Source organism: Podarcis erhardii, assembly GCF_964252035.2.
Source record: "Podarcis erhardii genome assembly, chromosome: 18".
Lineage (NCBI taxonomy): Eukaryota > Metazoa > Chordata > Lepidosauria > Squamata > Lacertidae > Podarcis > Podarcis erhardii.
Window position 1 is genome coordinate 7,327,211 of NC_138516.1, and position 27,979 is coordinate 7,355,189.

A 27,979-nucleotide genomic window follows, 5' to 3' on the forward strand; every position below is an offset into this window, starting at 1 on the left:
GTGTATTATCGAAACATTTTATACAGTGCACACACCCAAAAAGACAAAAAAGGCAGAAGCCGTGAGGAAAAACTGGCGGCGCCATTTCCCCTCAGGGCCCCGCAAAGCCCCTCCCTTTTTGAACCCTCGTCCCTGAAGCCCCGCCAAACCCCAACGGCCAACCACCACATCCCGCCTCCCTCCCTCTCTCACTGGCCCGCGCCCTTCCTGCCCCCGGCTTTCATTGGCTGCGCCGGTGTGCGAGGGCGGGCTGACTCTCCTGGCTCTTGATAAGCGCAGACGGCTGCCTGTCTAACTCCCTCTCTCTCTTTTTTGTTTAGGCTCCTCCCTTTCCTCCTCGCCCGCCCCTCTCAGAGCGGGCCCCGCCCTCCGCCTGCCCGGGTGCCTGTCAGGGGAGAGGGAGTCGGCCCGGCTTTGGCCTGGCCTAGTCCGGCCTCTTCCTCCTCCTCCTCCCCCCGCGAGCGGGACGGAAACCGGGGAGGGACCCGCCGAGGGCGCGAGGGAGAAGAAGCAGCAGCAGCAGCAGCGAGCGGGAGCGGCGTCGCCATGGGAACCCGCGACGACGAGTACGACTATCTCTTCAAAGGTGAGAGGAGCGGGGGAAGGAGCGGGTGACGATGGGGCGGAGGGGGGGGGCGCCTGGCTGGGAGGGGGGCGGCGAAGCCCCGCCCCTACCCGGAGGAGGAGGGGCTTGCCCCCGCGTTCGAAAGGGGAGGGGTTAGCCCAGGGTTCCAAAGGGGAGGAGCTTGCCTCGGGTTGCAAAGGGGAGGGGTTAGCCCAGGGTTCCAAAGGGGAGGAGCTTGCCCCGGGTTCCAAAGGGGAGGGAGCCCAGGATTCCAAAGGGGAGGGGTTAGCCCAGGATTCCAAAGGGGAGGAGCTTGCCCCGGGTTCCAAAGGGGAGGAGCTTGCCCCGGGTTCCGAAGGGGAGGGGTTAGCCCAGGGTGGCAAATGGGAGGGGTTAGCCCAGGGTTCCGAAGGGGAGGAGCTTGCCCCGGGTTCCAAAGAGGAGGGGTTAGCCCAGGGTTCCAAAGGGGAGGAGCTTGCCCTGGGTTCCGAAGGGGAGGGAGCCCAGGGTTCCAAAGAGGAGGGGTTAGCCCAGGGTTCCAAAGGGGAGGAGCTTGCCCCGGGTTGCAAAGGGGAGGGGTTAGCCCAGGGTTCCGAAGGGGAGGAGCTTGCCCCGGGTTCCAAAGGGGAGGAGCTTGCCCTGGGTTCCAAAGGGGAGGAGCTTGCCCTGGGTTCCGAAGGGGAGGAGCTTGCCCCAGGTTCCAAAGAGGAGGGGTTAGCCCAGGGTGGCAAATGGGAGGGGTTAGCCCAGGGTTCCGAAGGGGAGGAGCCTGCCCCGGGTTCCAAAGAGGAGGGGTTAGCCCAGGGTTCCAAAGGGGAGGAGCTTGCCCCGGGTTCCAAAGGGGAGGGGTTAACCCGGGGTACCAAAGGGGAGGAGCTTGCCCCAGGTTCCAAAGAGGAGGGATTAGCCCAGGATTCCAAAGGGGAGGGGTTAGCCCTGGGTTCCAAAGGGGAGGAGCTTGCCCCAGGTTCCAAAGAGGAGGGATTAGCCCAGGATTCCAAAGGGGAGGGCAGAAATCAACAACTCAGTAAACCTGGAACAAATTCGCCACATCGCCACCAAAACAACAACTGTGCCTAGACCAGTGTTTCCCAAACTTGGGTCTTCTGTTTTTGGGCTACAACTCCCATCATCCCCAGCTAGAAAGACCAGTAGTCAGGGATAATGGGAATCAAATCAAATCAAATCAAATTTTATTAAACGGTCACAGACCAGATTAACTCTTACAGCTAGATAATGGGAATTGTAGGCTGGAAAACAACAGCAGGAGACCCAAGTTTGGGAAACACTGGTCTAGACTCAAGTGCATAGTACATAGCAGGGAAAAGTTGTGGACTCCCAGCAGCTCCCGGGCCCATGCAACTGCCCAGTGGTGATGGGAGTTGTAGTTTATCCCAAATCTGGAGGGCTGAATGACTTCCCACCACCACAGAGAGTGGAGTGGGGAAGAACCCCAACAATTGCACCTACTGCTCCTGTCCCCAAGACAGATTGCAACCATGGCCTGGTTCCCATTGGGTGGCGTTCAAATTATAAGTTTTTAATCTTTTTTAGGGTTGGCCAGTTGAGACTGGTGGGCCTAACTTGGTGCATTTTCATTGATTGAAATGATCTGCTTGAGTTTGTTTTTTTAAAAATAGTTTAGTGGCACCTTAGGAGGCTGATTAGTAAGAAAAGTTGTGGGAGGAGGGCTGGTCTAGTGTGTGAAAGGGCTATTGCGGAGAGAAGGGACTTGTTTGCCCCCTCCTTACTTTGAAGAGGAGGGGCACATGTTTGGAGTGGTGGAGGAAATCCAGCAGTGCTGGGGCAGGGGGGCTTGGGGGCTTAGAGGAAGAGGTATGGAGGGGGGCTGGAGGCTGAAGAAAGGCAAGATAGAGGCCTGGGCAGAGAATATGAGGAGCAAGAGTTGGAACTTGAGAAAGAAATGGGAAGCAAGGGGCTTGGGAGATGGGACTTGGCAGAGACTGTGTAGGAGGGGTTTCCCCAGTAGTGATGTATGGAAGTGAGAGCTGGACCATAAAGAAGGCTGATCGCTGGAGAATGGATGCTTTTGAATTCTGGTGTTGGAGGAGACTCTTGAGAGTCCCGTGGACTGCAAGAAGATCAAACCTCTCAATTCTGAAGGAAATCAGCCCTGAGTGCTCACTGGAAGGACAGATCCTGAAGCTGAGGCTCCAAGACTTTGGCCACCTCATGAGAAGAGAAAAGACCCCGATGTTGGGAAAGATGAAGGGCGCAAGGAGAAGGGGACGACAGAGGGCGAGATGGTTGGACAGTGTTCTCGAAGCTGCTAACATGAGTTTGACCGAACTGCGGGAGGCAGTGGAAGACAGGAGTGCCTGGCGTGCTCTGGTCCAGGGGGTCACGAAGAGTCTGACATGACTAAACAACAGCAACAACAATGTAGGAGTGCGATGGGGAGATGGAAATAGGAAAAGAAATAGGGAAGAGAGGGCTTGGGATGGTGGCTTTTGAGAAGGGAATAGGGAGAGAGGTACTGACACTGCAGATGGGCTGCAGTCACCTGCTTGCTATAGAAAAATGTGGGGTTGGCTTCTACAGCCCAATTCCCCATCAGGTGTCTTGGTGTTCCTTAAGTCCGTGATTGGTCAGAGAAGAATGGATCCAATGAAAGCAAGGCAGATCTTTATTTTTCTGTTGCAACAGAGGCCCCCCACCCCCACCCTCACCCTGCATGGAGGTGAGAACCCAGAGCAAAGGTGTGCAAGAACCTTTAAAGACCTTTGAAATTGCCCAACCCGCTTCACCAAAGACCACCCAAAAAGCATCATTCATATGCCATAGAAAGAGGCGGTCCACAACAGAAATTTGAGTGCACTGGTACCTTGGGTTACATACGCTTCAGGTTACAGACTCCGCTAACCCAGAAATAGTACCTTGGATTAAGAACTTTGCTTCAGGATGAGAACAGAAATCAGGCTCCGGCGGCTCAGCAGCAGCGGGAGGCCCCATTAGCTAAAGTGGTGCTTCAGGTTAAGAACAGACTTCCAGAACGAATTAAGTACCGTATTTTTTTTGCTCTACAAGACTCCCTTTTCCCCTCCTAAAAAGTAAGGGGAAATGTGTGTGTGTGTCTTATGGAGCGAATGCAGGCTGCGCAGCTATCCCAGAAGCCAGAACAGCAAGAGGGATTGCTGCTTTCACTGCTCCGCGATCCCTCTTGCTGTTCTGGCTTCTGGGATTCAGAATACTTTTTTCTTGTTTTCCTCCTCCAAAAACTAGGTGCGTCTTATGGTCTGGTGCGTCTTATAGAGCGAAAAATATGGTGATTAACCCGAGGTGCCACTTTGTGGCTTGTCTCCTGTCTGTCAAGATAATGCTTGATTATTGAATTACCTGGCCATTCCTTTTGAGGTGGTAGATCCCTTAGTTCTGCAATCGAGGTCGCAGGCCTACCCTATTCATGCAGAAAACATGCCCTTAAGATAGCACGTGTGCCTGCGATTTCCGGCGTCTGCGCAAACGCAATTTCCGGCATCTGTGCATGTGCAAACGCAGCTTCTGGCACCGTGGAAGCGAGTCCCTGCACTGCACTGCACCAGTTTAATGCACCGCGCGGGTACTTGCCAAGCGGGCAGCTCAGTTTGGGGCAGCTTGTGGGCAGGTTAAACAACCCCCGTGAGCCGCTTGTGGCCCATGGGCCTTAGGTTGCTTACCCATGATTTACAGTCATTAGGAGAGCCAAGATGGCTTTTGGGATTGTTCTGTGTGCCAAAATAAAGTGCAATTTTCTCAGGGAATATTTCCTAAATTCTGAAGAGTGAAGGATTGGTTTTGTGGAGTGTGTGTCAGCTGTGTGTGTGTGTGCACCATACAATTTTGTAACACCCCCCTCATAGCATCCTGGAGGATCTGTAAAGTCATAGGAGGGGATTTTTGGGTCTTGGACAGTGGAAGGAAGGCTTGGAAATTGGGGACTGTAAACTGAAGGAGGGGGCTGAAAGGACCATTGAAACTAGAGGAAGATGGAAAGGAATTGCTGAAACAATTAATAGAAGTGGAATACAAAAAGGGAGGTGAGAGGAGGTTGTTGAAACAAGGGAATGAAAGATAGGGTATTGAAATGGTATGATGTGTTTTAAATTGTTTTTGCTTTGTTTGGTTTATTTGTTGTGTTAATGGTGTGCTGTGTAATGTTTATATATTGTATTGTATTCTTTCTTTTTCTCTTCTTTTTTCTTTTCTTTTTTGTAGTGTTTAAAAGTAATAAATAATATATATATATATATATATATATATATATGCACACACATAGATATATAGATATATATATGTATACACACCCACATATATATATATACACAACACATACACACATACTGTATACCCTATATATATATATATATATATATATATATATATATATATATATATATATTTGCTTTCGTAGATTTTCACGGGTACAGGAATGCAGGTTTTGGTGTCCTCGGGTGTCTTCCCGTGTAAAAGTTGGGGTGTCTAGGCGACGTTTCGACAAGGTCTCACTCGTCATCTTCAGGCTGGTGCTTTCGGCTTCTTGTTACTGGAACAGAGCAGGATCTCAGTGTTTGAGTTCCTATAAATACTGTAGAGGGGGTGTGGTGTATAGCCTCCAATGTTCTGGGCAGAGAGGAAGTTCCCAGGCTAGTGTGCCTTTTCTTCTTTTGTTCCTTAATTACTTGAGAGATATCTTGAGTGATTTCTTGAGTGATATCCTGAGTACCACTTAGGTGGGTCATTAGGTGTGGATTAGTTGTTAAAGTCTTTGTGTCTTGACCTCTTGAACTTTGTGAAGAGTTTTCCTGAGAAGATGGCTGTACTGTACTTAGTTGTGCTCTGGCTTGGCTTCGTGTATAGGGGCGAGCTGTGGTTTTGTGGCTTGTGTCAGCCAGATCTGTGTAGGGATTGCAGGGGGGTGCAGCATCCGGAGGTGCCACCATCCAGTAGCCAATCCATGGTGGCACCTCCGGATGCTGCACCCCCCTGCAATCCCTACACAGATCTGGCTGACACAAGCCACAAAACCACAGCTCGCCCCTATACACGAAGCCAAGCCAGAGCACAACTAAGTACAGTACAGCCATCTTCTCAGGAAAACTCTTCACAAAGTTCAAGAGGTCAAGACACAAAGACTTTAACAACTAATCCACACCTAATGACCCACCTAAGTGGTACTCAGGATATCACTCAAGAAATCACTCAAGATATCTCTCAAGTAATTAAGGAACAAAAGAAGAAAAGGCACACTAGCCTGGGAACTTCCTCTCTGCCCAGAACATTGGAGGCTATACACCACACCCCCTCTACAGTATTTATAGGAACTCAAACACTGAGATCCTGCTCTGTTCCAGTAACAAGAAGCCGAAAGCACCAGCCTGAAGATGACGAGTGAGACCTTGTCGAAACGTCGCCTAGACACCCCAACTTTTACACGGGAAGACACCCGAGGACACCAAAACCTGCATATATATATATATATATATATATATAGTGTGTGTGTGTGTATATACACACACACACATACACACACAACACATATACTGTGTATCCCATCTATCTATCTATCTATCTATAGTGTGTATATGTATATTATATTCCAGCAATAAGTGTTGTGGTTGGAGACGCTTATCCACACCTTTCTAGGGAGCATGTGAGTCGGGGGGGGGGGGCGGGCGGGTGACTGAAAGCAAGAAGGCCTGAGGGGATGCGTTAGCAACCAGCAGGGTGGCTGGCAACGGGGGGGGGGGCTGGGTCTTACGGAGAAGAAAAGTGGGGTGGGAGTGAGGAGCAGGTGGTGGTCGGTGGGCTGGATTTGCAGTGCAGCTTTAAGGCTTATGGACAGTCGAAAGAAGAAGAGAAGGGGCTTAGTGATGTGGTATTTAGAGCTAAAGGGTGCATCAGGGTGTGTTCAGGGCTGGGGGTGCCCTGGTGGAATAATAATAATAATAATAATAATAATAATAATAATAATAATAATATTTATACCCTGCCCATCTGGCTGGGCCTCCCCAGCCACTCTGGGCGGCTTCCATAGAAAGCAAAAATACAGTAAAATATCACACGTTAAAAACTTCCCTGAACAGGGCTGCCTTAAGATGTCTTCTGAATGTCAGGTAGTTGTTTATTGCTTTGACATCTGGTGGGAGGGTGTTCCACAGGGCGGGCGCCACTACCGAGAAGGCCCTCTGCCTGGTTCCCTGTAGCTTTGCTTCTCGCAATGAGGGAAGCGCCAGAAGGCCCTCGGCGCTGGAAGATGCAGATGCCCGGACAAACAGATTTAGGGCTTGAGACAGTGCAGGGTGGTATTGGCAGATGGATGGGCTGGGACGCATTGGTTCACTGAGAGGGAAAGAATCAGCATAAACATGATCGAGAGTGTTTAGGGACTGGTTTGTGTGGTGTACTGGGTAGCTTTAAATACTTTCACTTTAACCTAAGGGCTCAGGGGAGGTTATAACACTGAACAACACGGAGAGTTTTCATTCCTGCATATCTAAATTCAGTCTAGATCAGTCACCAACTCTCTTAGTTCAACCAAATCCGTAATCTATTCATATTTTCCTAGTCCTCTCTATTGCAGTGCACGCAAACCCACCTCGGGTGCAGTTGTTGCATCTAGACATTTTTGTTTTGCTCCGGGTATCTCCTTTGGGCTCTGTCTGGTTCAATATCCAACAACGTGCGCTGGAATTGCAAAAGCAACACTGTCATGTGCTATTTACAGTAGTGTTTAGCTGTGCATCAGATGCCTCTGTTTTTTGGTTCAGCCTTCCTAAAAAATAATAATGATCTGGCAGTAGAGAACTGGGGTCAATGAATGGGTGATTGGGAGGGAAGAGAAAGAGCAGTTAAAGGACAAAACCGTTATTTGAAATGACACCATTTTGGGGTTTGCAGGATCCAGGGCTGGTAATTCTGGGCAGCAGAGATTGTCCAATCAGCAGTTGAGCAGTAATTGGTGTCATTAACCTGCGAGCAACTGTGACCTAAGAATCAAATCAGTTTTGGGATGTTTGGTGGTTCCTGTGAAAGTGGTACATGAAAGCCGAAGAGTCGCTGCAAAAAGCAGTTACTTCTTTGGGGAGGAAAAAAATCTCTGCGATGCAGTTCCTGCAGTTAGCATTAGACCTAGGTTTCTAACCCCTATCAAACATGTTTGCCAAGGCATTCTTGCCTGTAAAATGGGTGTAAAAAAGGTAAAGCAGTTCTTAGAGTAAGTGATATACCTGTATATAATTAGGTTGCTGACATAAAGTTACACACAGCTGTGCTTCTTGGAAGTAAACAAACCTTCCACAGGTAAGAATTGCTGGGCTGAGGCTAGAAGGCAATGTTCTAGTCTCGTTTCCTTAGCCGAAGGCAGGGTCTTTCAAATAATGCCTTATGGATTAACCCCTCCACATACAGAGTCTCTGTGCATATTTCTGTGGTCCAAGGTTGTGTGTACAAGAAAGATCAAGGTGTAATAGATCAAAGGGTGAGGTGAGAGTAGAACCAAAGTTCTGGGGCCTTCGTAAACCGATTAAGGCAGTGTTTCCCAACCTTGGGCCTCCAGCTGTTTTTGAACTACAATTCCCATCATCCCTGACCACTGGTCTTGCTAGCTAGGGATGATGGGAGTTGTAGTCCAAAAAAACAGCTGGAGGCCCAAGGTTGGGAAACACTGGATTAAGGTACAGTTATACTACTTGCCGGTCCTGCTGGAAAATTCCCCAATCCAAATATTAAAGCAGGGTTTCCTTTGTTTTCCTTGCCCACACACTAGTTTCTGGTGGCGGTGGGAGGGGCAGACTTTTGATATGAGGGGCTATTTTAGATGAGCAGCTCACCGCATGAAAAGGAGGTGTAATGAAGGAACAGCGGCTTATTATGTTGCATCTCAAGCCCTTTATAGCACAATCTCCCCATTCTATTACCATCCCTCCATATCGCTATCCAGCCAGAGCCAATTTGAATGTAAAGGCCTTGCTTGCTTCCGTAAGGCCCCTTGTCCTACTTTGTCAGATCAAAGGTCCATCTAGTTCAGCAGTTCTCTTCTCGCAGTTGTTATATGCCTCCCCTGGGCAAACGCCTTCTCTTGCTATTGCACTGAAATTCAGAGGCATGCCACTTTTGATCCTGGAGAGGATCATGCAGCCATCTGGAAAAGCATAGAGTCCCACCCCCCACCCCCCCAGATTTGTTTCATCCACTTGTGGAAGCCAGTTCAGAGTTTAACCATGTGCTTGTGTGAATCTCTTCTTCATTCATAGAATCATAGAATCATAGAATCATAGAATCCTAGAGTTGGAAGAGACCACAAGGGCCATCGAGTCCAACCCCCTGCCAAGCAGGAAACACCATCAGAGCACTCCTGACATATGGTTGCCAAGCCTCTGCTTAAAGACCTCCAAAGAAGGAGACTCCACCACACTCCTTGGCAGCAAATCCCACTGTCGAACAGCTCTTACTGTCAGGAAGTTCTTCCTAATGTTTAGGTGGAATCTTTTTTCTTGTAGTTTGGAACCATTGCTCCGTGTCCGCTTCTCTGGAGCGGTTGGGTTGTTTTTATGAGAGGGAGACAAACCTCTGCCTATCCCAGGGGTCGGCAAGGTTTACCTTGCCTGGGCCGGTTCACTCCAGCGGAGATCCCTCCTGGATTGTGCACATGCACCTGTGATTTCCGGCGTCTGCACAGACACGATTTCTGGCGCCGCAGAAGCGACTCCCTGCGCCACACTGCGCCGGTTTAGCGCAGTGCGCGGGGGCTCGCCGAGCGAGTGGCTCAGTTCGGATGCGAAATGAGGAGCCAGTTAAACGACCCCCGTGGGCCACTTGTGGCTCACGGGCCACAGCTTGCTGACCCCTGGCCTATCCACTTTCTCCCCACACACTGCATACCGTATTTTCCGCTCTGTAGGATGCACCGGATCATAGGACGCACCGGACCATAGGAGGGGGAGAACAGGAAAAAAATTTTCTCCCCCACTCTGCTCAGCGCCCTTTCAGCAAAGCGGCAGGAGAAACGGAGCCCCTTCCATTTCTCCTCCCGCTTCGCTGAAAGGGTGCTGTGCAGAGAGGGAAAGCTGTGCAGCGCCTCTCCAGCGAAGCGAAGCATGGAGAGCAAGAGGGATCGGTGTGCACCGACCCCTCTCGCTCTCCAGGCTTCAGGCGGCTATCCGGGGCTTCAGGCAGCTATCCGCAAGCCTTCGGAGCACAGCGGGAACTCCTGGAGGTTCAGGCTGCAGGCTGCTATCCGCAAGCCTTCAAAGCGCGGCGGGAATTCCCGCTGAGCTCCTAAGGCTTGCGGATAGCTGCCTGAAGCCTGGAGAGTGAGAGGGGTTGGTGCGCACCGACCCCTCTCGCTCTCCGGGCTTCAGCGAAAGCAATGCGAAGCTTCCGGAGCGCATAGGGAGCGTTCCCTCTGTGCTTCGGAAGCTTCGCGTTTCTATCGCTGAAGCCAAGGAGCCTGCATTTGCTCCATAGGACGCACACACATTTCCCCTTCATTTTTGGAGGGGGAAAAGTGCGTCCTATAGAGTGAAAAATACGGTCATTTTATACACCTCCCCTTCACCTGTTTTTAAATAAAACTAAAAGCTTCCCAAAGACCAACCCCTGTGAGTCAGCCCTTCGGCCCTAACGAATAATTTGCTTGACCTTTTTGCACAGTTGTCCCTCTCCCGGCATCCTGTTGCTTGTTGTCCCTGTTGATTCTGATGTGGGAGGAACAATGCCCATGTACAAAGGAAGACTTCTGATTGAATGGTTTGGAGCAGTTTTGGAGCAAGTGAATTCGAGGTGCATTGTTGTGTGACCCTCCCTCCCTCCCTCCAACCTGCCTCCTTGGCTGCTCTGATGCATTCAGTGCCTGATGAAGAGCTGTGCTTAACTTCAGGGAGTCCCGGAGGAAGCCGATCAGTAGCTTCACCTACAGGTGTCCGGCAAGAGCATCTTTGAGGACCCAGGCTGGGCTTTGGGAAATAAGGAGGAAAGGGGCTGCTCCAGCAGATTTTCCAGGGGACACTTGGAAGAGGCCAGAGAAGGAAAGGTTGATTTTTGTGGGGATGGATGTTGGCTTGGGCAATATGAGGAGAAGCATGATGCAAACGACTGGAAGAGAGCTGGTGTAGGAGGTGTCAGTAGCAGTAAAAATGATAGCAACAAGAACAGAGTGTCCATTTCAAGAAGCTGGAAAGTTTGGGGGCAGCTCTTGGCTCTGGAGTTGCAGCCTGCATCACTCCAGACTGCCCTGCGAGGTCACCTCCAGGTTCTGTTGAGAAGCCCTGCGTCGGCTGTAGGGTGCTGGCCACACACAGGGCTGTTTGCAGCAGTGGCGTGCAGCAGTTGTTGTTGTTTTAGGGGAACAGTTAAGGCTAGAGGCGCCAGCTTGCAAGGGCAATGTTACAAGTGTTAGCATCGTACCTTCCTCCCTGAGTTGGGCACAAGCTTCCCGGGCTTTGGGAAGGAGGTGCCAATACAGTGGTGCCCCGCAAAACGAACGCCTTGCAAGAAGACGGAAAACCCGCTAGACGAAAGGGTTTTCCATTTTGGAGGCGCTTCGCAAAACGGATTTCCCTATGGGCTTGCTTCGCAAGACGAAAATGTCTTGCGAGTTCCTATGGGTTTTTTTCCCCTCCCCCTTTTTTCTAAGCCACTAAGCCGCTTATCAGCTGATCCGCTAAAAGCCGCTAAACCGCTAATAGCGCTAATCCGCTAAGCTGTCAATGGGCTTGCTTCGCAAGACGAAAAAACCGCTAGATGAAGATCCTCACGGAACGGATTAATTTCGTCTTGCGAGGCACCACTGTAATAATAATAATAATTTTTTATTTATACCCCGCCCATCTGGCTGGGCTTCCCCAACCACTCTGGGCGGCTTCCAACAAAATATTAAAATACAGTAATGCACCAAACATTAAAAGCTTCCCTAAACAGGGCTGCAAGAGAACATTTAGGGAACTAGCTTAGTCCCCCTAGTTCACTGACTACACACCACTGGTTTTGCAGCATTTTTGGGGGGGGATTACTCAAGGGTACACAGTAGCAGCAGCAGCTTTCTCCCTCCCCCCCAAAAATGTTAAACCTGTGGCACTTACAGTGGTGCCTCGCAAGACAAAATTAATCCGTTCCGCGAGTCTCTTCGTCTAGCGGTTTCTTCGTCTTGCGAAGCAAGCCCATTGACGGCTTAGCGGCTTAGCGCTATTAGCGGCTTAGTGGCTTTTAGCGGCTTAGCGGATCAGCTGATAAGCGGCTTAGCGGCTTAGAAAAAGGGGGGGAGGGGAAAAAACCCGCAGGAACTCGCAAGACATTTTCGTCTTGGGAAGCAAGCCCATAGGGAAATTCGTTTTGCAAAGCGCCTCCAAAACGGGAAACCCTTTCGTCTAGCGGGTTTTCCGTCCTGCGAGGCATTCGTCTTGCGGGGCACCACTGTACTGTAACAACTTCATGGTGAGGGGGGAGCACTGGCTGTTTGCTATGGGGAGAGAGCACCATTCTCTGCAATACTTTGTCTTTACCATCACTTTGCCCTGTGTTTATAAATCCCAGTCTGACAAATGAATGCTGACAGCGCTTTATTGTCTTTTCTCTTTCTACCCTCTCCAGTTGTGCTGATTGGAGACTCCGGGGTGGGGAAGAGTAATCTTCTGTCCCGCTTCACACGCAATGAGTTCAACCTGGAGAGCAAAAGCACTATCGGTGTGGAGTTTGCCACCAGAAGCATCCAGGTGGATGGCAAGACGATAAAGGCACAGATCTGGGACACGGCTGGCCAGGAGCGATATCGTGCTATCACCTCCGCGTAAGCCTCAAAAGCTGCTCTGATTCATGGATTGATTATTTAATTTGATATATTAAAAAAATACAGTGGTGCCTTGGTACTCAAACAACTTGGAACCTAAACATTGCAAACCTGGAAGTAAGTGTTCCGGTTTGCGAACTTTTTTTGGAAGCCGAACATCCTCCGTTTTGAGTGTTACGCTTCCGATTTGAGTGTTACTCTTCTGATTAGAGTGTTACTCTTCCAATTTGAGTGCCACACTTCCGTTTTTCAGTGTTATGCTGAGGTCTGTCTGTTTTTGCTATTTATTTTGCGTTTTTGAGGTTTTTTTGTTTTGTTTTTGTGACTTTGTGGAACCCTGTTGTTTGACTGCAGTACATTGTTTATTGCTTTGATTTTATGGATCAGTGGTCTCGTTAGATAGTAAAATTCATGTTCAATAGCTGTTTTAGGGCTTCTTTTTAAAAGTCTGGAATGGATTAATCCGTTTTGCATTACTTTCTATGGGGAAGCGTGCCTTGGTTTTGGAACGCTTTAGTTTTGGAACGGACTTCTGGAACGGATTAAGTTTGAGAACCAAAGTACCACTGTACCCCTAAGTTGTTTAAGTTGTTTAAGACAACTTAAACAAAACATTACAAAAAAAAACCCCACAGTTGCATGTAAAAATGTTACATTATTGCAAAGTTACTAATATATATAAATCAATATCAGTCCATTTTCCTCCTGACACACACTCCCTCTCAGCCTCCGTGTTCTTGCCCAGGGTCCAGGCAAACTCTCTGCTCACCCACAAATGATTCGCAACGAAAAGAGTTGCCAGAAAGAGCGAACATCACCTTAGTCTCTCTCTTTAGACTTGCTTTTTATGTACAGGCCCAAGGTAGATGACACTTCCTCAGTCTGCCTGCAGCTGTGTCCCATTTATTCCCTGGTCCTGAATGGGGTAACTGTGCCCCTGAAGGACCAGGTGCGCAGCCTGGGAGTCATTTTGGACTCACAGCTGTCCATGGAGGCACAGGTCAAATCCGTGTCCAGGGTGGCTGTCTACCAGCTCCACCTGGTACGCAGGCTAAGACCCTGCCCGCCCGCGGACTGTCTTGCCAGAGTGGTGCATGCTCTAGTTATCTCCCGCTTGGACTACTGCAATGCGCTCTACGTGGGGCTACCTTTGAAGGTGACCCGGAAACTGCAATTAATCCAGAATGCGGCAGCTAGACTGGTGACTGGGAGTGGCCGCCGGGACCACATAACACCGGTTCTGAGAGATCTGCATTGGCTTCCAGTACGTTTCTGAGCACAATTCAAAGTGTTAGTGCTGACCTTTCAAGCCCTAAATGGCCCAGTATCCCTGAAGGAGCATCTCCACCCCCATCGTCCAGCCCGGACACTGAGATCCTTCTGGCTGTTCCCTCATTGCGAGAAGTAAGGTTACAGGGAACCAGGCAGAGGGCCTTCTCGGTAGTGGCGCCTGCCCTGTGGAACGCCCTCCCAGCAGATGTCAAGGCAATAAACAACTATTTTACTTTTAAAAGAGATCTGAAGGCGGCCCTGTTTAGGGAAGTTTTTAATGTCTGATGCTGTACTGTTTTTAATATTCAGTTGGAAGCCGCCCAGAGTGGCTGGGGAAACCCAGCCAGATGGGTGGGGTATAAATAATAAATTATTATTATTATTATTATTATTATTATTATTATTATTATTATTATTATTATTATTTAGCTGCCCCTCCACACCCAATACAGCAGGTTTGTTGAGTTTCCCAGGGGTCCTAAGGATGGGACGAGGGGCCCTTCCCACTCGCAGCGATTGATTTCTAGAGGGTTGACAAATGTCTTCTGAGACTGTTGCAAAGCGTGCTGGACTCCGTAGACCTCTGTCTTACTCGGCCTACGAGGCATTGCTTATGCAAGAGCCCACACTTGGGATCCCTGAATGCAGATTAGCCAACTCTCACATCCTGGCTATGCAATCTTCTTCTGAAATTTGATTTCTTAAAAGTGCCTTGCTGGCACTCTGGGTTTGTGTGTGTATGTGTGTTGAGGGGGCAAACAGCAAATTGGCGCATTCCAGGATAAAGGAATTCAGGCTGAGGTGGCGGAAGATTGCGAGTCGTGTCATAAGCCTGAATTGAGTCAGTGCTCAGATATCCTTCTCTTCTGGACCACGTTTCTGTGTGCTTCTGATTCAGCTTGCCTGACCTAATATTCAGGATCAGGTTTAAGGTGCTGGTTTTAACCTTTAAAACCCTATACGGCCTAGGACCCTTGTACCTACGGGACTGTCTCTCTTGGTATGTCCCACAGAGGAACTTATGGTCTTCAAACAAAAACATCTTGGAGGTCCCATGCCGCAGGGAGGTTAGGCTGGCCTCAACTAGAGCCAGGGCTTTTTCGGCTGTGGCTCCGATTTGGTGGAAGGCTCTGCCACAAGAGACTAGGGCCCTGTGGGACTTGACATCTTTCCACGGGGACTGCAAGACAGAGCTGTTCCACCAAGCCTTTGGCCAGGGCACAGCCTGACTCCCCACTTTGGCAATCTTCACAGAACTCTAGCCCAGTGGTTGCCATCAATTTGATTTGAATTAATTTTACAATTAAATGATTTTAGAATGTATTATTTTATTGTTGTTAGCTGCCCTGAGCCCGGCTTCGGCTGGGGAGGGCGGGGTATAAATAAATAATAATAATAATAATAATAATAATAATAATAATAATAATAATAATTATTCCCCCTATCCTTTGTTTATTGGAATGAGAGAGAACCCTAAACCTGCCCTCCCAGACCCCTTCACAGTTGCTCACGAATTTCCCAGAGAAGCCAGTGTTTGTTTGAACATCCCGTGACACGGGAAGCTTCTATATACAGAGTCTGACCATTGGTCCACCTAGCTCAATATTGTGTACACTGATTGGCAGTTGTTCTGTGCAGGGTTTTAGAGAGAAGGGCCCCAGGCATAGGCAAACTCGGCCCTCCAGATCTACCCGGACACTGAGATCCAGCTCCGAGGGCCTTCTGGCGGTTCCCTCGCTGCGAGAAGCCAAGTTACAGGGAACCAGGCAGAGGGCCTTCTCAGTAGTGGCACCCGCCCTGTGGAATGCCCTCCCACCAGATGTCAAAGAGAAAAATAGCCACCAAACTTTTAGAAGACATCTGAAGGCAGCCCTGTTTAGGGAAGCTTTTATTTTGTTATTGTATTTTGGTGTTTTATTGAAAGTTGCCCAGAGTGGCTGGGGAAACCCAGCCAGATAGGCGGGGTATAAATAGTAAATTTATTATTATTATTATTATTATTATTATTATTATTATTATTATTGGGACTACAACTCCCATCATCCCTGACCACTGGTCCTGTTAGCTAGGGATGATGGGAGTTGTAGTCCCAAAACATCTGGAGGGCCGAGTTTGCCTATGCCTGGAGAAGGTTTTCACAGCCCTCCTCAGAGATGCCCCTGGGGGATTGAACCGGGGATTCAATGAAGCCCTTGCCTGGCAGCTCTTGGCAACACATACTTGCATGCAGGAAAGTAAGTGAGCCAACAGAGGGGAAGTGTATGTTTCCCCTATACCAGTGTTTCCCAACCGGTGTTCCGCGGCACACTAGTGTGCCGCGAGACGTTGCCTGGTGTGCCGCGGGAAAAATTAAAAAATTCGAAAGATATCCGGAGAGGCGGCCTTCGGGCGAGTTTTAATTTTAATTTTCCTTCTCCCACATAATGCCCCACGCTCGCCCGAGCAGCTTGCAGTCCTCGGTAACCACGGCGACCCGAGGGAGGGGAGGGAACAGGGAAGTCGAGGGCGGCGGCGAGCCGCGATGACGTCAGTGGGCCGCACCGCCTCGCCCTGGCACGGTGTGAGAGCCCCGGCTAGTGGCGCGAGCTTCGGAATAAGTGGGATCCGCGTGCGCGAGACCGAGATCGTGGGTAAGGAGCTCAGCCCTGGGCAGGAGGAAGCGGGGCCGCGCGTGCGGGCCACATCCCCACAGAGAGCGAGCCTCCCCCGGCCCACCACTCCGGGCAGGTCCACTCGCATGAGGGGGCGGCGATGGCGACGGCCGGCAGCTTGCCTGCAATGCCATCCCTCGAGCAGGCGAGGAGCCCGGAGGCTACCAGATGCGAGTCCTCTTTCCCACCCTGCTCGGGAGTCCAGAGCACTTGGTCGCATTCAGGATCTAGAGTGGGCAAGCGGGGCTTGTGTCTGGGCTGGACACATTGGGCTGCCTGTGCCGCTCGACCTGCGGGGAGAAATCAGGGTGGGAGTCACGACCGTGAGGCAGGGCTGCCAAGTGTGGCAGAAGAGGACACGGCCGTCGCACCTGTCCTTAGGTAGGAGCTTCTTCCGTGTCGACCTGCTGCCCTAAAGTCTTGGCTTTTTTCTTGGCTTTTTGGCGGTTGGCACAGAAGGAAGGCAAGGGGGAGGGGAAAAAATTGAAACTTACACTTTCGTGCGTCCCTCCCGGCGTGACGCTGCGCGCTGACGTCACGGGGCTGTAATGGTGGTGTGCCTCGATATTTTTTTCATGAAACAAGTGTGCCTTTGCCCAAAAAAGGTTGGGAAACACTGCCCTATACCTAGCACTGACGGGGGTACGGGGGAGAAGCCCCTTCATCTGCACCCAGCATAGAAATTCGGGGGGGGGGGAATCTCCATCCCTCCTTCCCTCCTTCTCCACCCCAACAGGCTCCTAGGAATTTTTAGAGGCTAAAAGGTTTTATGAGGCTTCCCATAGCTTGAGTAGCAGCTGAGATTATTATACAGACATAGGTGGCAAAGATAGGGTTGCTGCGCAGAGCTTCTGGAAAGAGCACTGACTTTAATATCCTTTCACTTCAACCCTAAATGCTTGATCTTGGAGGTAATTGTGGAAGGGGGTGCTTTTGTGAAGTTTGTGTGTGCAAGATGTAGTAGTAGTAATAGTAGTAATAATAATAATAGTAATAATTTATTATTTTATTACTTTATGTATACCCCGCCCATCTGGCTGGGTTTCCCCAGCCACTCTGGGCAGCTTCCAACAAAATATTAAAATACAGTAGTCCATCAGACATTGAAAGATTCCCTAAGCAGGGCTGCCTTCAGATGTCTTCTAAAAGTCTGGTAGTTGTTGTTCCCTTTGACATCTTGTGGGAGGGCGTTCCACAAGGCGGGTGCCACCACCGAGAAGGCCCTCTGCCTCATTCCCTGTAACTTGGCTTCTCGCAGCGAGGGACCCACCAGAAGGCCCTCAGAGCTGGACCTCAGTGTCTGGGCAGAACGATGGGGGTGGAGACGCTCCTTCAGGTATGCTGGACCGAGGCCGTTTACAGCTTTAAAGATCAGCACCAACACTTTGAATTTTGCTCGGAAACGTACTGGGAGCCAATGTAGGTCTTTCAGGACCGGTGTTATATGGTCTTGACGGCCGCTCCCAGGCACCAGTCTAGCTGCTGCAAGAATGTAGGTGTTTTTTCAAAAAAAGAAAAGCGAGTTGTGCAAGTAAACAATTGCTCAAGTGCTGCTATAAAAAATCCATTAAGCAGTTGAATAAACATGAAGTATCGTAATAAATTTGCTTAATTTAATATCCGGTGTTAGTTTCATTTAAAAGCAGAAATTGTTTGCTTACTTGCGTGAGTTGCTGTTCTGATGCCCTGTACCCCTCCTCACAGGGTCCATCAGCAAAGTGTTAATCATTCCGAACTTTACACTGTCCTTTTCACACAGGATGGAAGATAAGCCTGGCTTGTACTTGCAGAATTTTGGCAGTCTGTAACTTAACTGAGTTCTGCAAACATTTGTGTGCCTGGTGCAAATCCTGAAAATCTTGGCATTCATTTTTGTTTGTGTGGGCAGCTTGTGTCCAGTTAGCTTCTAGAATAGAATCCTAGAGTTGGAAGAGACCACAAGGGCCATCGAGTCCAACCCCCTGCCAAGCAGGAAACACCATGAGAGCACTCCTGACATATGGTTGTCAAGCCTCTGCTTAAAGACCTCCAAAGAAGGAGACTCCACCACACTCCTGGGCAGCAAATTCCACTGTCTAGACTGGTGGAACTCTGCCTGATCCATCTTCTATGTGACTGCCCTTCAGATAAGACCACTATCGTGCCCCTGTCTTCTCTTTTCCCATATAAACATAATCCGCTTTTCCGTCCAGTTTGTCAGTGTCCTTCAGCAACCTCTGTGTCCAGAGACCCTTCCGCAGGCTTAGTAACACCTGTCTAAATAACTCTTTCAGCTATTACCGTGGTGCCGTTGGAGCGCTCCTGGTTTACGACATCGCAAAACACTTGACATACGAGAACGTGGAGCGTTGGCTGAAGGAGCTCCGGGATCATGCAGATAACAACATCGTCATCATGCTGGTGGGGAACAAGAGCGATCTGCGTCACCTGAGGGCTGTGCCTACAGACGAGGCCCGCGCTTTTGCAGGTTGGGTTGTTACAAACTCTGGATGTTGATGCTCTTTAGCTGCCTGGCTCTCGTGGCAGCATTGGCCATGCTCCCTTTTAAGTGCCGAGGGAGTTTGCAAATTGGCCACCTGGAAGAGGTGGTATAAAGCTTCTGAGAGGTTGTGAATTTACAAAGCAGCAGTGGTGTGCTTAGTGCAGTGCATCAGGTCCTTGGCTGAAAGAGGGCCCCCAGTGTGGTGGACAACAGAGAATCTCAGGTCAAGACAACAGTGCCCATTTACACCACAAAGAACTCATAACCCACCTTCTTTCAGCAGCCAGAAACACCATAGCCAGACACTGGAGAGACCTGTCAAGAGTAAGCATGGGCCAATGGTACCAAATAGTATGGGAAACAGCCCTACTAGAAAAATTAACTAATAAACTGAAACTGACACGGGGACAAATAGAAGAAGACACCTTCACCCCGGTATGGCTCCCCTTTATCACATACACAGCCCAACAGGACAACGACAATAATCCACCAACAGCATACAAATCAATAGGGCTAACCTGATCCAAAACACCCACCCACCCCACTCACACATGAAAACAAAGACCACCACAGCCAACCACAAGTGAACAGCCACACCCTAGGCGAACCCCAACCTCTCTCACCACCAAAGGAACACAAGTGAACAACACAAGCACGCTGACACCAAACTCTACATACATTAAGCATAATAGAAACACCGCTACCCGACCCCACCCCCATTCATCTCCCCTCCCTCCACCCCCTTTCTTTTTTTCTTCTCCCCCTAATGCCTCAACAAATGAAACGGATTTGTAAAAATGTTACATGGAGAAAAAAAATACGAGGCATTACACTCACACTGTAAAACAAGAAAACCCTTAATAAAATATTTTTAAAAAACAAAAAAAAGAGGAGGATCTCAGGTTACGAGGTTTTGAAAAGGCTTAGGTAGAAGCAGTGTGGTGATCATCGCTAAAATATTTAATATAAATATAGTTCTTTTTTTAAAGAAATTGCTCAAAGTACATATATTACTTTGGTTACTCTTGTAAGAGCCTGTGGGACTCACTGGTTGTAGTGTTGGACTTGGATCAAGGAGACCTGGGCTTTAATGTCTGATCAGCTGTAAAATTCAGATATGAAATTGGAGTGAGAGTAAACTGACTCACTCTCAATTTACCTCCTAAGTTTGATGCGAGGATAAAATTGTATGTGTCTGAGTATAGGGTGGGGAATACACAAGGGCACACCAAACTCAGAGGAAGTATAACTTAAAACTAGGGATTTTATTTGATAACAAAAGTAAGCCAGTATTCATCCCCATTTTACAAATTTGGGGATGCAGACAACTGATAGTGAGAAACGAGGTTGCTGCAGTTTTCAAATTAGATCGTGACTGGTACTTCCGATTCGTAACTTGTGACACTAAAATATCTGTCTTATTTATGCTAGTTTGCAAATCTGAATTGTTTTCACTGTGCACAGCCAAGATTGGCTACTGGGTGCATTACTGAACTGTGGTTAATCTAAAACAAAAGTGGAAGCTTCTGAACTTTTCGCTGTGCTGGAATAGGAGATTGGGACCGGGGTAACTTTTCATAGAATTATAGGATGGGAAGAGACCCCAAGGGGTCATTAGCCTAACCCATCTGCAATGCAGGAATCATAGCCTCATAATGTGATTAGGCGTGCTAACTACGCCAACATTTCTCCTAGTCTCCAGAATTCAGTTATCTAATCTGCTTTTGAATTCTTTAAGGGGTGGGGGGAAAATGATCTTTCTTCCTATTGCTTGACTTTGAGGAGAGTGCCATCTGTACATGAAAATAACTGCATCGATTTCCTCCCCTGCCCTTGCAGAAAAAAACAACCTGTCATTCATTGAAACTTCAGCACTCGACTCAACAAATGTAGAAGAAGCCTTCAAGAACATCCTTACCGGTAAGGACTTCCGTTTAGATTATCTTTCCTGATGTGTAAAGGGCATGTGGGGCAACGGAAAGGAAACACACGCCTGGATTTGATCTGTGGTCACTACATAGGCGCCCACTCCCTGTGGCCCTGGGTGCCCGAGCACCCACAAAATTCCCAGTGAAGGCACCAGGCACCCACTAATTTCAGTGCCAGGTTGCGGGGCTAAAGTTGGCACTCCTGGGCCACCATCAGTGCGTGTGGTTGGCATCCCTTAACAGCTCTTTGAGCCTTGAAATGTTTACCGTCAGCCTTGCACACTTGCCTTTAGGGTGGTTTGTCAAGGTGCATGTAAGTTGATCCCAGATTGCTGGAGATAATGGATTGCTCAAATTATTTTGCTTATCACTTCTGCCTGACTGCCTTGCCTGGATAGGGGAAGAAGGCAGGTCTCTGTTTATATCTCTCTCTGTGTGTGTACAGGAAGGCTTTACAGTGGACCCTCTAGTTACATACCGCTCTGGATACGTACCTTTCGGCAAACCCGGAAGTATATACTTCTGGGTTTCGTCATGCGCGCATTTACAGAAGTGCTCTGCGCACTTCATGCGCTCAATCGTGCTGTGCACATGTGCAGAAGTGCTCAATTGCGCCGCGTGCATGCGTAGAAGCGGCGCCTCTGCCTACGGACTTTTCGGGTTGCGGACCAACTCCCAGAATGAATTTAATTCATATCCAGAGGGTCCACTGTACTTGGAACTGAGCATTCTTGGCAAGCTAAATGCCAAGAGCCATTGTTGATGATGGGCTTCTTTCCACCAACAGTAACTGAACCTACCCAGACCCTGAGATCATCGTCTGAAGCCCATCTGCCTCCTCCATGTGAGGTCTGGAGGCTGGTAACATGAGAACGGGGCCTATTCTGCAGTGCCTCCCCGCTTGTGGAATGCTCTCCCCAGGGAGTCCCACCTGGCACCTTCAGTGTACACTTTTAGGTGCCAGGTGAAAACAATCCCCTTTAACCCGGCCTTTGATTGACATCCCATGCCCCTTAAAGGGAGCATGTTGTGGAAGGGAGGGGGTTATTGGGTTGTTCTTGTTTTTATTTTGATCATGTATTTGGTGTTTTTTTATACTGCAATTTTATGGTGTGCACCGCCCTGAGACCTGTGGGAATAGGGCAAGTATGCAAATTTAATTCTGGCGATGATCATGATAATACCATCAGTCTTGCTACTGCAAGTGGAGCAGGGCTGGGGTACCCGTGCCTGTACTTGGGGCATTCCCTGTAACATGTGAGAATTGCAAAGGTAAGTGGGTCTGGATCTGGTCCGTGTCTGCTTAAAACCCCACATGTATGCCACCTTGGGTTCCATGGTGGGAGAAAGGTGGACTACAGATATAACAAAATGCATAATAAATACAACCACGTGCGCCCTCTGTTACATGCGGTGGCTTCCTTGGTGTGGGTCCACAGTCAAGAAAAAGGGAGGAAAGGGGCTTCCGCTCTGCAAGGGCACACAGTACAGTGGTGCCCCGCAAGACGGAAAACCCGCTAGACGAAAGGGTTTTCCGTTTTGGAGGCGCTTCGCAAAACGAATTTCCCTATGGGCTTGCTTCGCAAGACGAAAATGTCTTGCGAGTTCCTGCGGGTTTCCCCCCTTCCCCCCCTTTTTCTAAGCAGCTAAGCCGCTTATCAGCTGATCTGCTAAGCCACTTATCAGCTGATCCGCTAAGCCGCTTATCAGCTGATCCGCTAAGCTGATAAGCCGCTAAAAGCCGCTAAACCGCTAATAGCGCTAATCCGCTAAGCTGTCAATGGGCTTGCTTCACAAGACGAAAAAACCGCTATACGAAGAGACTCACGGAACGGATTAATTTCGTCTTGCGAGGCACCACAGTATACAGACTGAATGCCTTTGGCTCCCATCATTTCCTCAGGCTGCTCAGTGCAGAGGGCCGTAGGCAAGGCGTGCCTTTGGTTCTTTCTGTGGACTAAACCATAGAAAGTTTTCAAGGTGTGTTCTGCGGAATTCTCTTGCTCCTTAGTAATGGCAAGGACGCTTGGCAGTATGGCGGCCCTGCAATGCGCAGCAGCTGGGAATGGCAGTGTGTTGGCAGGGCAAAAGTCCAGGTCACTGAGCCGAGGTTTCGTGTGTTGGGTGACCGGTATGCCTGACCCAAACGGCTCTCTTCTTTGGATTCTTTGCTGTGGGTAGTGGCTTCTCCCCCCCCCACCCCCCGGAGAAAACGTATGCTTGTATCTGAGCCCCCTCTTCTGGTCTCCTTTTCGCAGAAATCTACCGCATTGTGTCGCAGAAGCAGATTGCGGACCGGTCCGCCCACGACGAGTCTCCCGGCAACAACGTGGTGGACATCAGCGTGCCCCCCACCACCGACGGACAGAAATCGAACAAACTCCAGTGTTGCCAGAACCTGTGACCTCCCTGGGGTTGCCACCTGCCCCTCCCTTGGCCTGTGCTTCAGAGGGAAAACTCGTGTGCACCTTCTCCTCACAGCAACTCCATTCAGTGACTCTCTCTGTCTCTCTCTCTCTCTCACTGCCCTGCCCCGCCCCTTCCACCTTAGAAGATTCCTCTTAGGGCTTACATTCCCTTTCCTCCAAATCCTTTCGAATGTGATTTATTTGGGGGTTTTTTAAATAGAAGCATTTAGCAGACAGGTGGGTTTGTGTGTGAGAAAGAGAGACAGAACACCTACCGGAGGTCCGTTGCCCCGAGACACTTGTTAAACTTCTCTTTGTTTGGTTTTTGTGTGCAAGTGTGAGAGCGGGAAGGATGCAGAGGTGGTTGTTGTTGTTGTTGTTGTTCTTCTAATAGAAGAAATAGCTGCATTTGGGGAGCACAGGATGAGTGTTGCTCTTTGTTTCCTCTCAGGCCACTCTCCAGGCACAAGAGAAATTCTAAACTAAGAAAACACTCACTTTGGGCTTGTCGGAAATGGTGGCGGTGGTCTTATCCTTGTGCGTGCACACGCTGTTAGTCCGTTGAAGATAACCTTTCCCCCGTTGCTTGTTCTTTCTCCTTCCCTTTCCCGTTTTAATGCTGAGTTGACCTGGCTGTGTAGTTTCCACTGCTTTCTGCCCTGGGAAGTCTTTTCTTCTCAATACATATATATATATATTTTCCAATTCAGTTTGGGAACAATGAAGTATGTTTGTGTGCTGCGTTCCTCTCTCTCTCCCCCCCAGCTGCCAGCACGGCTGTGTGCAGGCTATATGAAGTGGCTTCTAATAGTGATTTATTTCTGGCTTTCTGTTAATCAGTCTAATGTACAATGAAGTGCCAGCCTAATGGCTTTATTAGAGCCTTTTTTGTGATCTGTAGGAATCACACATCTTCACTCGTACCTGGAATCCTTCTTTCTCAACTGTATCCGAGATTCTCTCTCTGCATGTTGCGCGCTCTCTCTCTCTCTCTCTCTTTCTCTCTCTCTCCCAATCCCCACCTGAGCTTTCTCTTCTCCCGATTCCCTTCCCCTTCCGCTCCATGCACACAAAAAACACACCCTGGTGTGAGTGTGAAGCAATATTTTTCATGCTATGTACATAACTCGCACTGTTAAGGTTATTTGAATGGTTAGTTGTAGACAACCAGATACTTGATAACTCCTCCTTTTTGTAATACTTGAGCATAACCATAGCATCTTGGGGTTTTTTTCTTATCTTTCGGTGGTTCACTTGCTTTCAGTTCCAACCTCCTTGCCCTGCACCCCCCCACCCCGCCCCAAATGCTGCCGCCGCCTCCCTTCTCTCGTCCTGCTCCCTTGAGGTTTGAAGGTTTCTGTTTTTGTCAACGATTACACTCCACTGGCAGGGCTAAACACCACCCAAACTTTAAAAAGTTAGCTGGAAAAGCGTTTGTCTCCCTGATACCACCCTGTGCTAGCTTGAGAAGTCCTTATTGGCTGTTGCTTTCCTCACCTTCCGACTGTTCTTGTGCTGTTGAGGTTTTGGGGGTTTCTGAAGCAAGGGCGAATGTCGCATTGAAGGGTGGGGCCACCAGATAGCTTCGGCAGGCGGAAGAGAGATTGTGCTTATTGGCCGTCTTGCAGCAACCGTGCAGTGATTGTGAAATATCCTGGATCCTGCCTGGTCCGATAGGTGGAGATGGGTGTTGCCTGCCATTGCTGAGGCTTTCCCAATCAGGTTAAAAACGCTTTAGCAGCCAATCTCTAACCCCTTGCATAGATTCTCATACGGAGCAAGGTTGACCAAGTTAAAGGCAACAGCTCTGTCTAGCAGGGAGCTTTTAAACCTTCCATCCACTCTAGAGCACCCCTTGGCGCCCGTGTGAGGGGGAACAAAACTGATGGCTTACTGATGACTGAGCTCAGACAAAGACGCAGTCTCTCCCTGGGATATGAGGCCAGTTCTTGAGGGTGTAACTGCTGAGTCGCAATGTACGAGAGAAATGAAGAGGGCATTTTTGGAGGCGCCCTGGCTGCTTCTTTCCCTTTTTTGTGGGTGTAGAATCTTAAAATGATCAAGAGTGGATTCTGGAAGGAGGCCAGGCGGTTCATTGCTGGATCCAACCTGTTGCCTATATGGTTTTCCACCCCAGGTGTCAATAATACTAATGCTGATCATGGGCTGGGAATTGTGTGGCCCGTTGCTTTTGATAAAACTAGTGTGGATCTGAGTTGCTCTGGCTTTTGTGGTCATCTCTATGGAGATGTCTCCTGGGGCAGGCCTCCTCTGTTGCATGAGATGTGTCCAGCTTGCAAAAAAAGGGGGGGGGCTAAGGACCCTTGCTATTGTCTCAGCACTTTCTATGTTTCCACTATGAGCTGAGGGATTTGCCCTCAGTGCAAACACAGGCGATATTGTGCAGCTTAGGAAGCTACACTGTCACAGATGAGGGAAATTGGCGTTTCGGGTTAGATGTACAATAACCTCATGCCCACCCACGCCTTCAGAGAACAGGCATCCGCAATGGCTTTTGAGAGGACTTCCTGGGTTAAAAATCAGAGTTACGGTTTAGCCTCTCCCAGATAGGCTACAAAACGTGGGTCTGAGAGTTCCTGTTGAAGGAAGAGAGAAGCATTCTCTGTGGGATTAAAGTGTTCGCGTTTATTAGGCGCTGAGCTCCAGTTCAAACCGAATTTTGAGCCAGCTTTGGGTTTTAGGGAAAAGATCACAACTGACCCACCTAAGTCATTTGACAGCTGGGCTTTCGGAGAGCACCACACTGTTGAGGAACAATTCCAGGATGCTCTAAAGCTAACTGCTTGGCCTCCACTTGTTGCTGAACAGCAACTCCTTGTCAGCCCTGACGAGCGTGGCTCGTCGTACGAGTGGTATCTCAGCAACATCTGCATGGCCAAAGCCTTCGCACACCTGCTGTAATAGAAGCTACAGGCACCCCTTCGTTTTTTAGGGATCTAGAATCGCATTACGTAGTGCTGGGAGAGAAGGGAAGAGGGTGGAAGGAGAACAAGCCGGGCTGCTTGCCAGCGCTACGTTCTGAATTATTTTTAAAAATGGCAATTCGATTGCAGCTTGTCGCCTTTCCATGAGCAGCAGAAGGCTTTGAGTCCCTCCACTTCTCAATGCACCTCTCTGCCTTCACTTGGGGCGCTCCCTGCCCCGGACACTTCCTTGAGAGACACCTGCCAACTCTCTGCAGACTACTACACTGTCGCTATCCTTGGTGGTGGAGCCTCCAGGCCTAGGGAAGTGAAAGCTGATTCAGCGGCCTTCTCCCTCCACACATAGAGGTTAGAGGCTATAGTCAAACAGTTAAGCAGCCAAGCCGTGCGGAAGAATCACCTCCCTATTTCTGCATCGTGCTTCTTTCAAAGCTCGCTTGAGGTAGGAGAAAGGATCTCTGTAGACTCTCATCTCGCTGCTCCTTTTTCTCTTGTGTGGAGCAATCCTTTCCACTCCAGCATGTCTTGGTTTCTCTGAGGGAGTAGGGCCAGTTGAAGTATTAGTGGTGTTTGGCAGCAGGAAACCAACCCCCTTTGAGATACATGCCAGGGCTCATAGGGTGGGAAGCAAAACCTCTCTGGCAATACTCTTTGGGGTGGGATGAGGAGGCCAGTGCAAGTGTCCTTTGCTTAGGGAATACAACAAGGGGCACCACCAAAAGTCTTGGAATAGGTGGCAGGATACTAGCAAGAATTCTAGAAAGGTTTCTGAAACTTGCTCTCACAAGTCAACCCTTTAGATGGCTTTGGACTAAGGGAGGAAACAGGCGAGGTTCCTTTCATTTGCTTCCTGGTGACTCTTCTGTTTAAAAAGTGCAATTCCCTTTGTAAATACTCATTTGATTTTATTTTTTTTGTGCATGGTTATTATGTATTGTGGATATATAAAGATTGCCAAACCAAATGATGCATTTGTTTTGTTTGTTTTTAACACTGAATCGGAGCCTGGCGCAGAGTTAAAAGGAACAGAATTCGGCTTCCTGGAAATCTTGCCTTGCTTGCTTTTCTTTTCTTTTTGGGGAAAAAAGCAAGATTCTAGTCCTCATGGCAAGGAAGATACTTTTGAAAGTATGTGCATACAGTCTGGTGAGAAGCCATAGCGGCAGCTGGATAAGTCTTGCTGCATGGAATTCTGGTAATCTACCAGTTACCAAGCGAGTTGTGAAACATAAGTGTGTCTTGGACTGTACTCGTAGATTGAGCTCCCAGGAACAGAAAGGCAGTAGCGAAAATGCTGTGTCATTTGACAGCGTTGTTCCCACCTCGGCTGGAAACTAAGCTAGAGATCTACAGAAATTTTCTAAAACCTGGTGCTTGTGGTATAACATTACCTTTGTCCTCTCCCCCGCCACAATGCTGTGTTTATGATTCTCAACTGCACAACAGTCCTTTTTTTTTGCATACCCATTCCCTTTCTGTGAACATAGCCTTGATTTTCTGGCTTTTGATACGTCTCTTCGAGCTTTCTGAGCTCTGTTGACAGGCTCTCTTAGAGTTACCGGTTACAAGTCTCTGGCGAAAGAATTCTGCGTTTACAACAGGACTTTTAGTGTGTGGTGCAATGCGACCTCTCTGCTGCTGTGCTGCAAACTTAGAGAGAGCCCTTTACCATGGTTGATAAAATTAGTCTGTTTTCCCAAGCAATCTTTGCAAAGCCTCATCACATTAAACCCCCCCACGAAAGCCTGAGCCTGGCATCAGCTGTTCTGCTATGTTTAAAAGTCTCCTAATTTGGATATTTCCCAGGATCCAGGAAAGGCTGCAATACCATGTATATGTACCTGGGATCTTTTAAGCCCCATTGAACACAGTGGAATGTAGTGTGATCCTATATGTTTATTTGGAAGCATGATTACTGAGGGGGCAATAAAGAAATAACAAAGAAA

The 27,979-nt window shown here is 48.9% G+C and overlaps 1 protein-coding gene across 1 annotated transcript; it reads left to right on the top strand.

Moving 5' to 3' along the window:
* Positions 1-348: 348 nt before the first annotated feature.
* RAB11B (RAB11B, member RAS oncogene family) lies at positions 349-27,979 on the top strand. The gene is made up of 5 exons (XM_081846469.1): positions 349-586; positions 12,152-12,347; positions 18,544-18,737; positions 20,592-20,672; positions 22,939-27,979. The coding sequence occupies exons 1-5, from the start codon at positions 547-549 to the stop codon at positions 23,082-23,084; spliced, it is 657 nt and encodes a 218-aa protein (XP_081702595.1). The 5' UTR covers positions 349-546; the 3' UTR covers positions 23,085-27,979.

What these genes read in the sequence shown, in the direction of transcription:
- RAB11B (XM_081846469.1), top strand. Translation starts at nt 547, where the DNA reads ATGGGAACCCGCGACGACGAGTACGACTATCTCTTCAAAG. An exon ending in GTACGACTATCTCTTCAAAG is followed by an intron (nt 587 to 12,151) that starts GTGAGAGGAGCG and finishes TACCCTCTCCAG; the next exon opens with TTGTGCTGATTGGAGACTCC. An exon ending in CTTCAAGAACATCCTTACCG is followed by an intron (nt 20,673 to 22,938) that starts GTAAGGACTTCC and finishes TCCTTTTCGCAG; the next exon opens with AAATCTACCGCATTGTGTCG.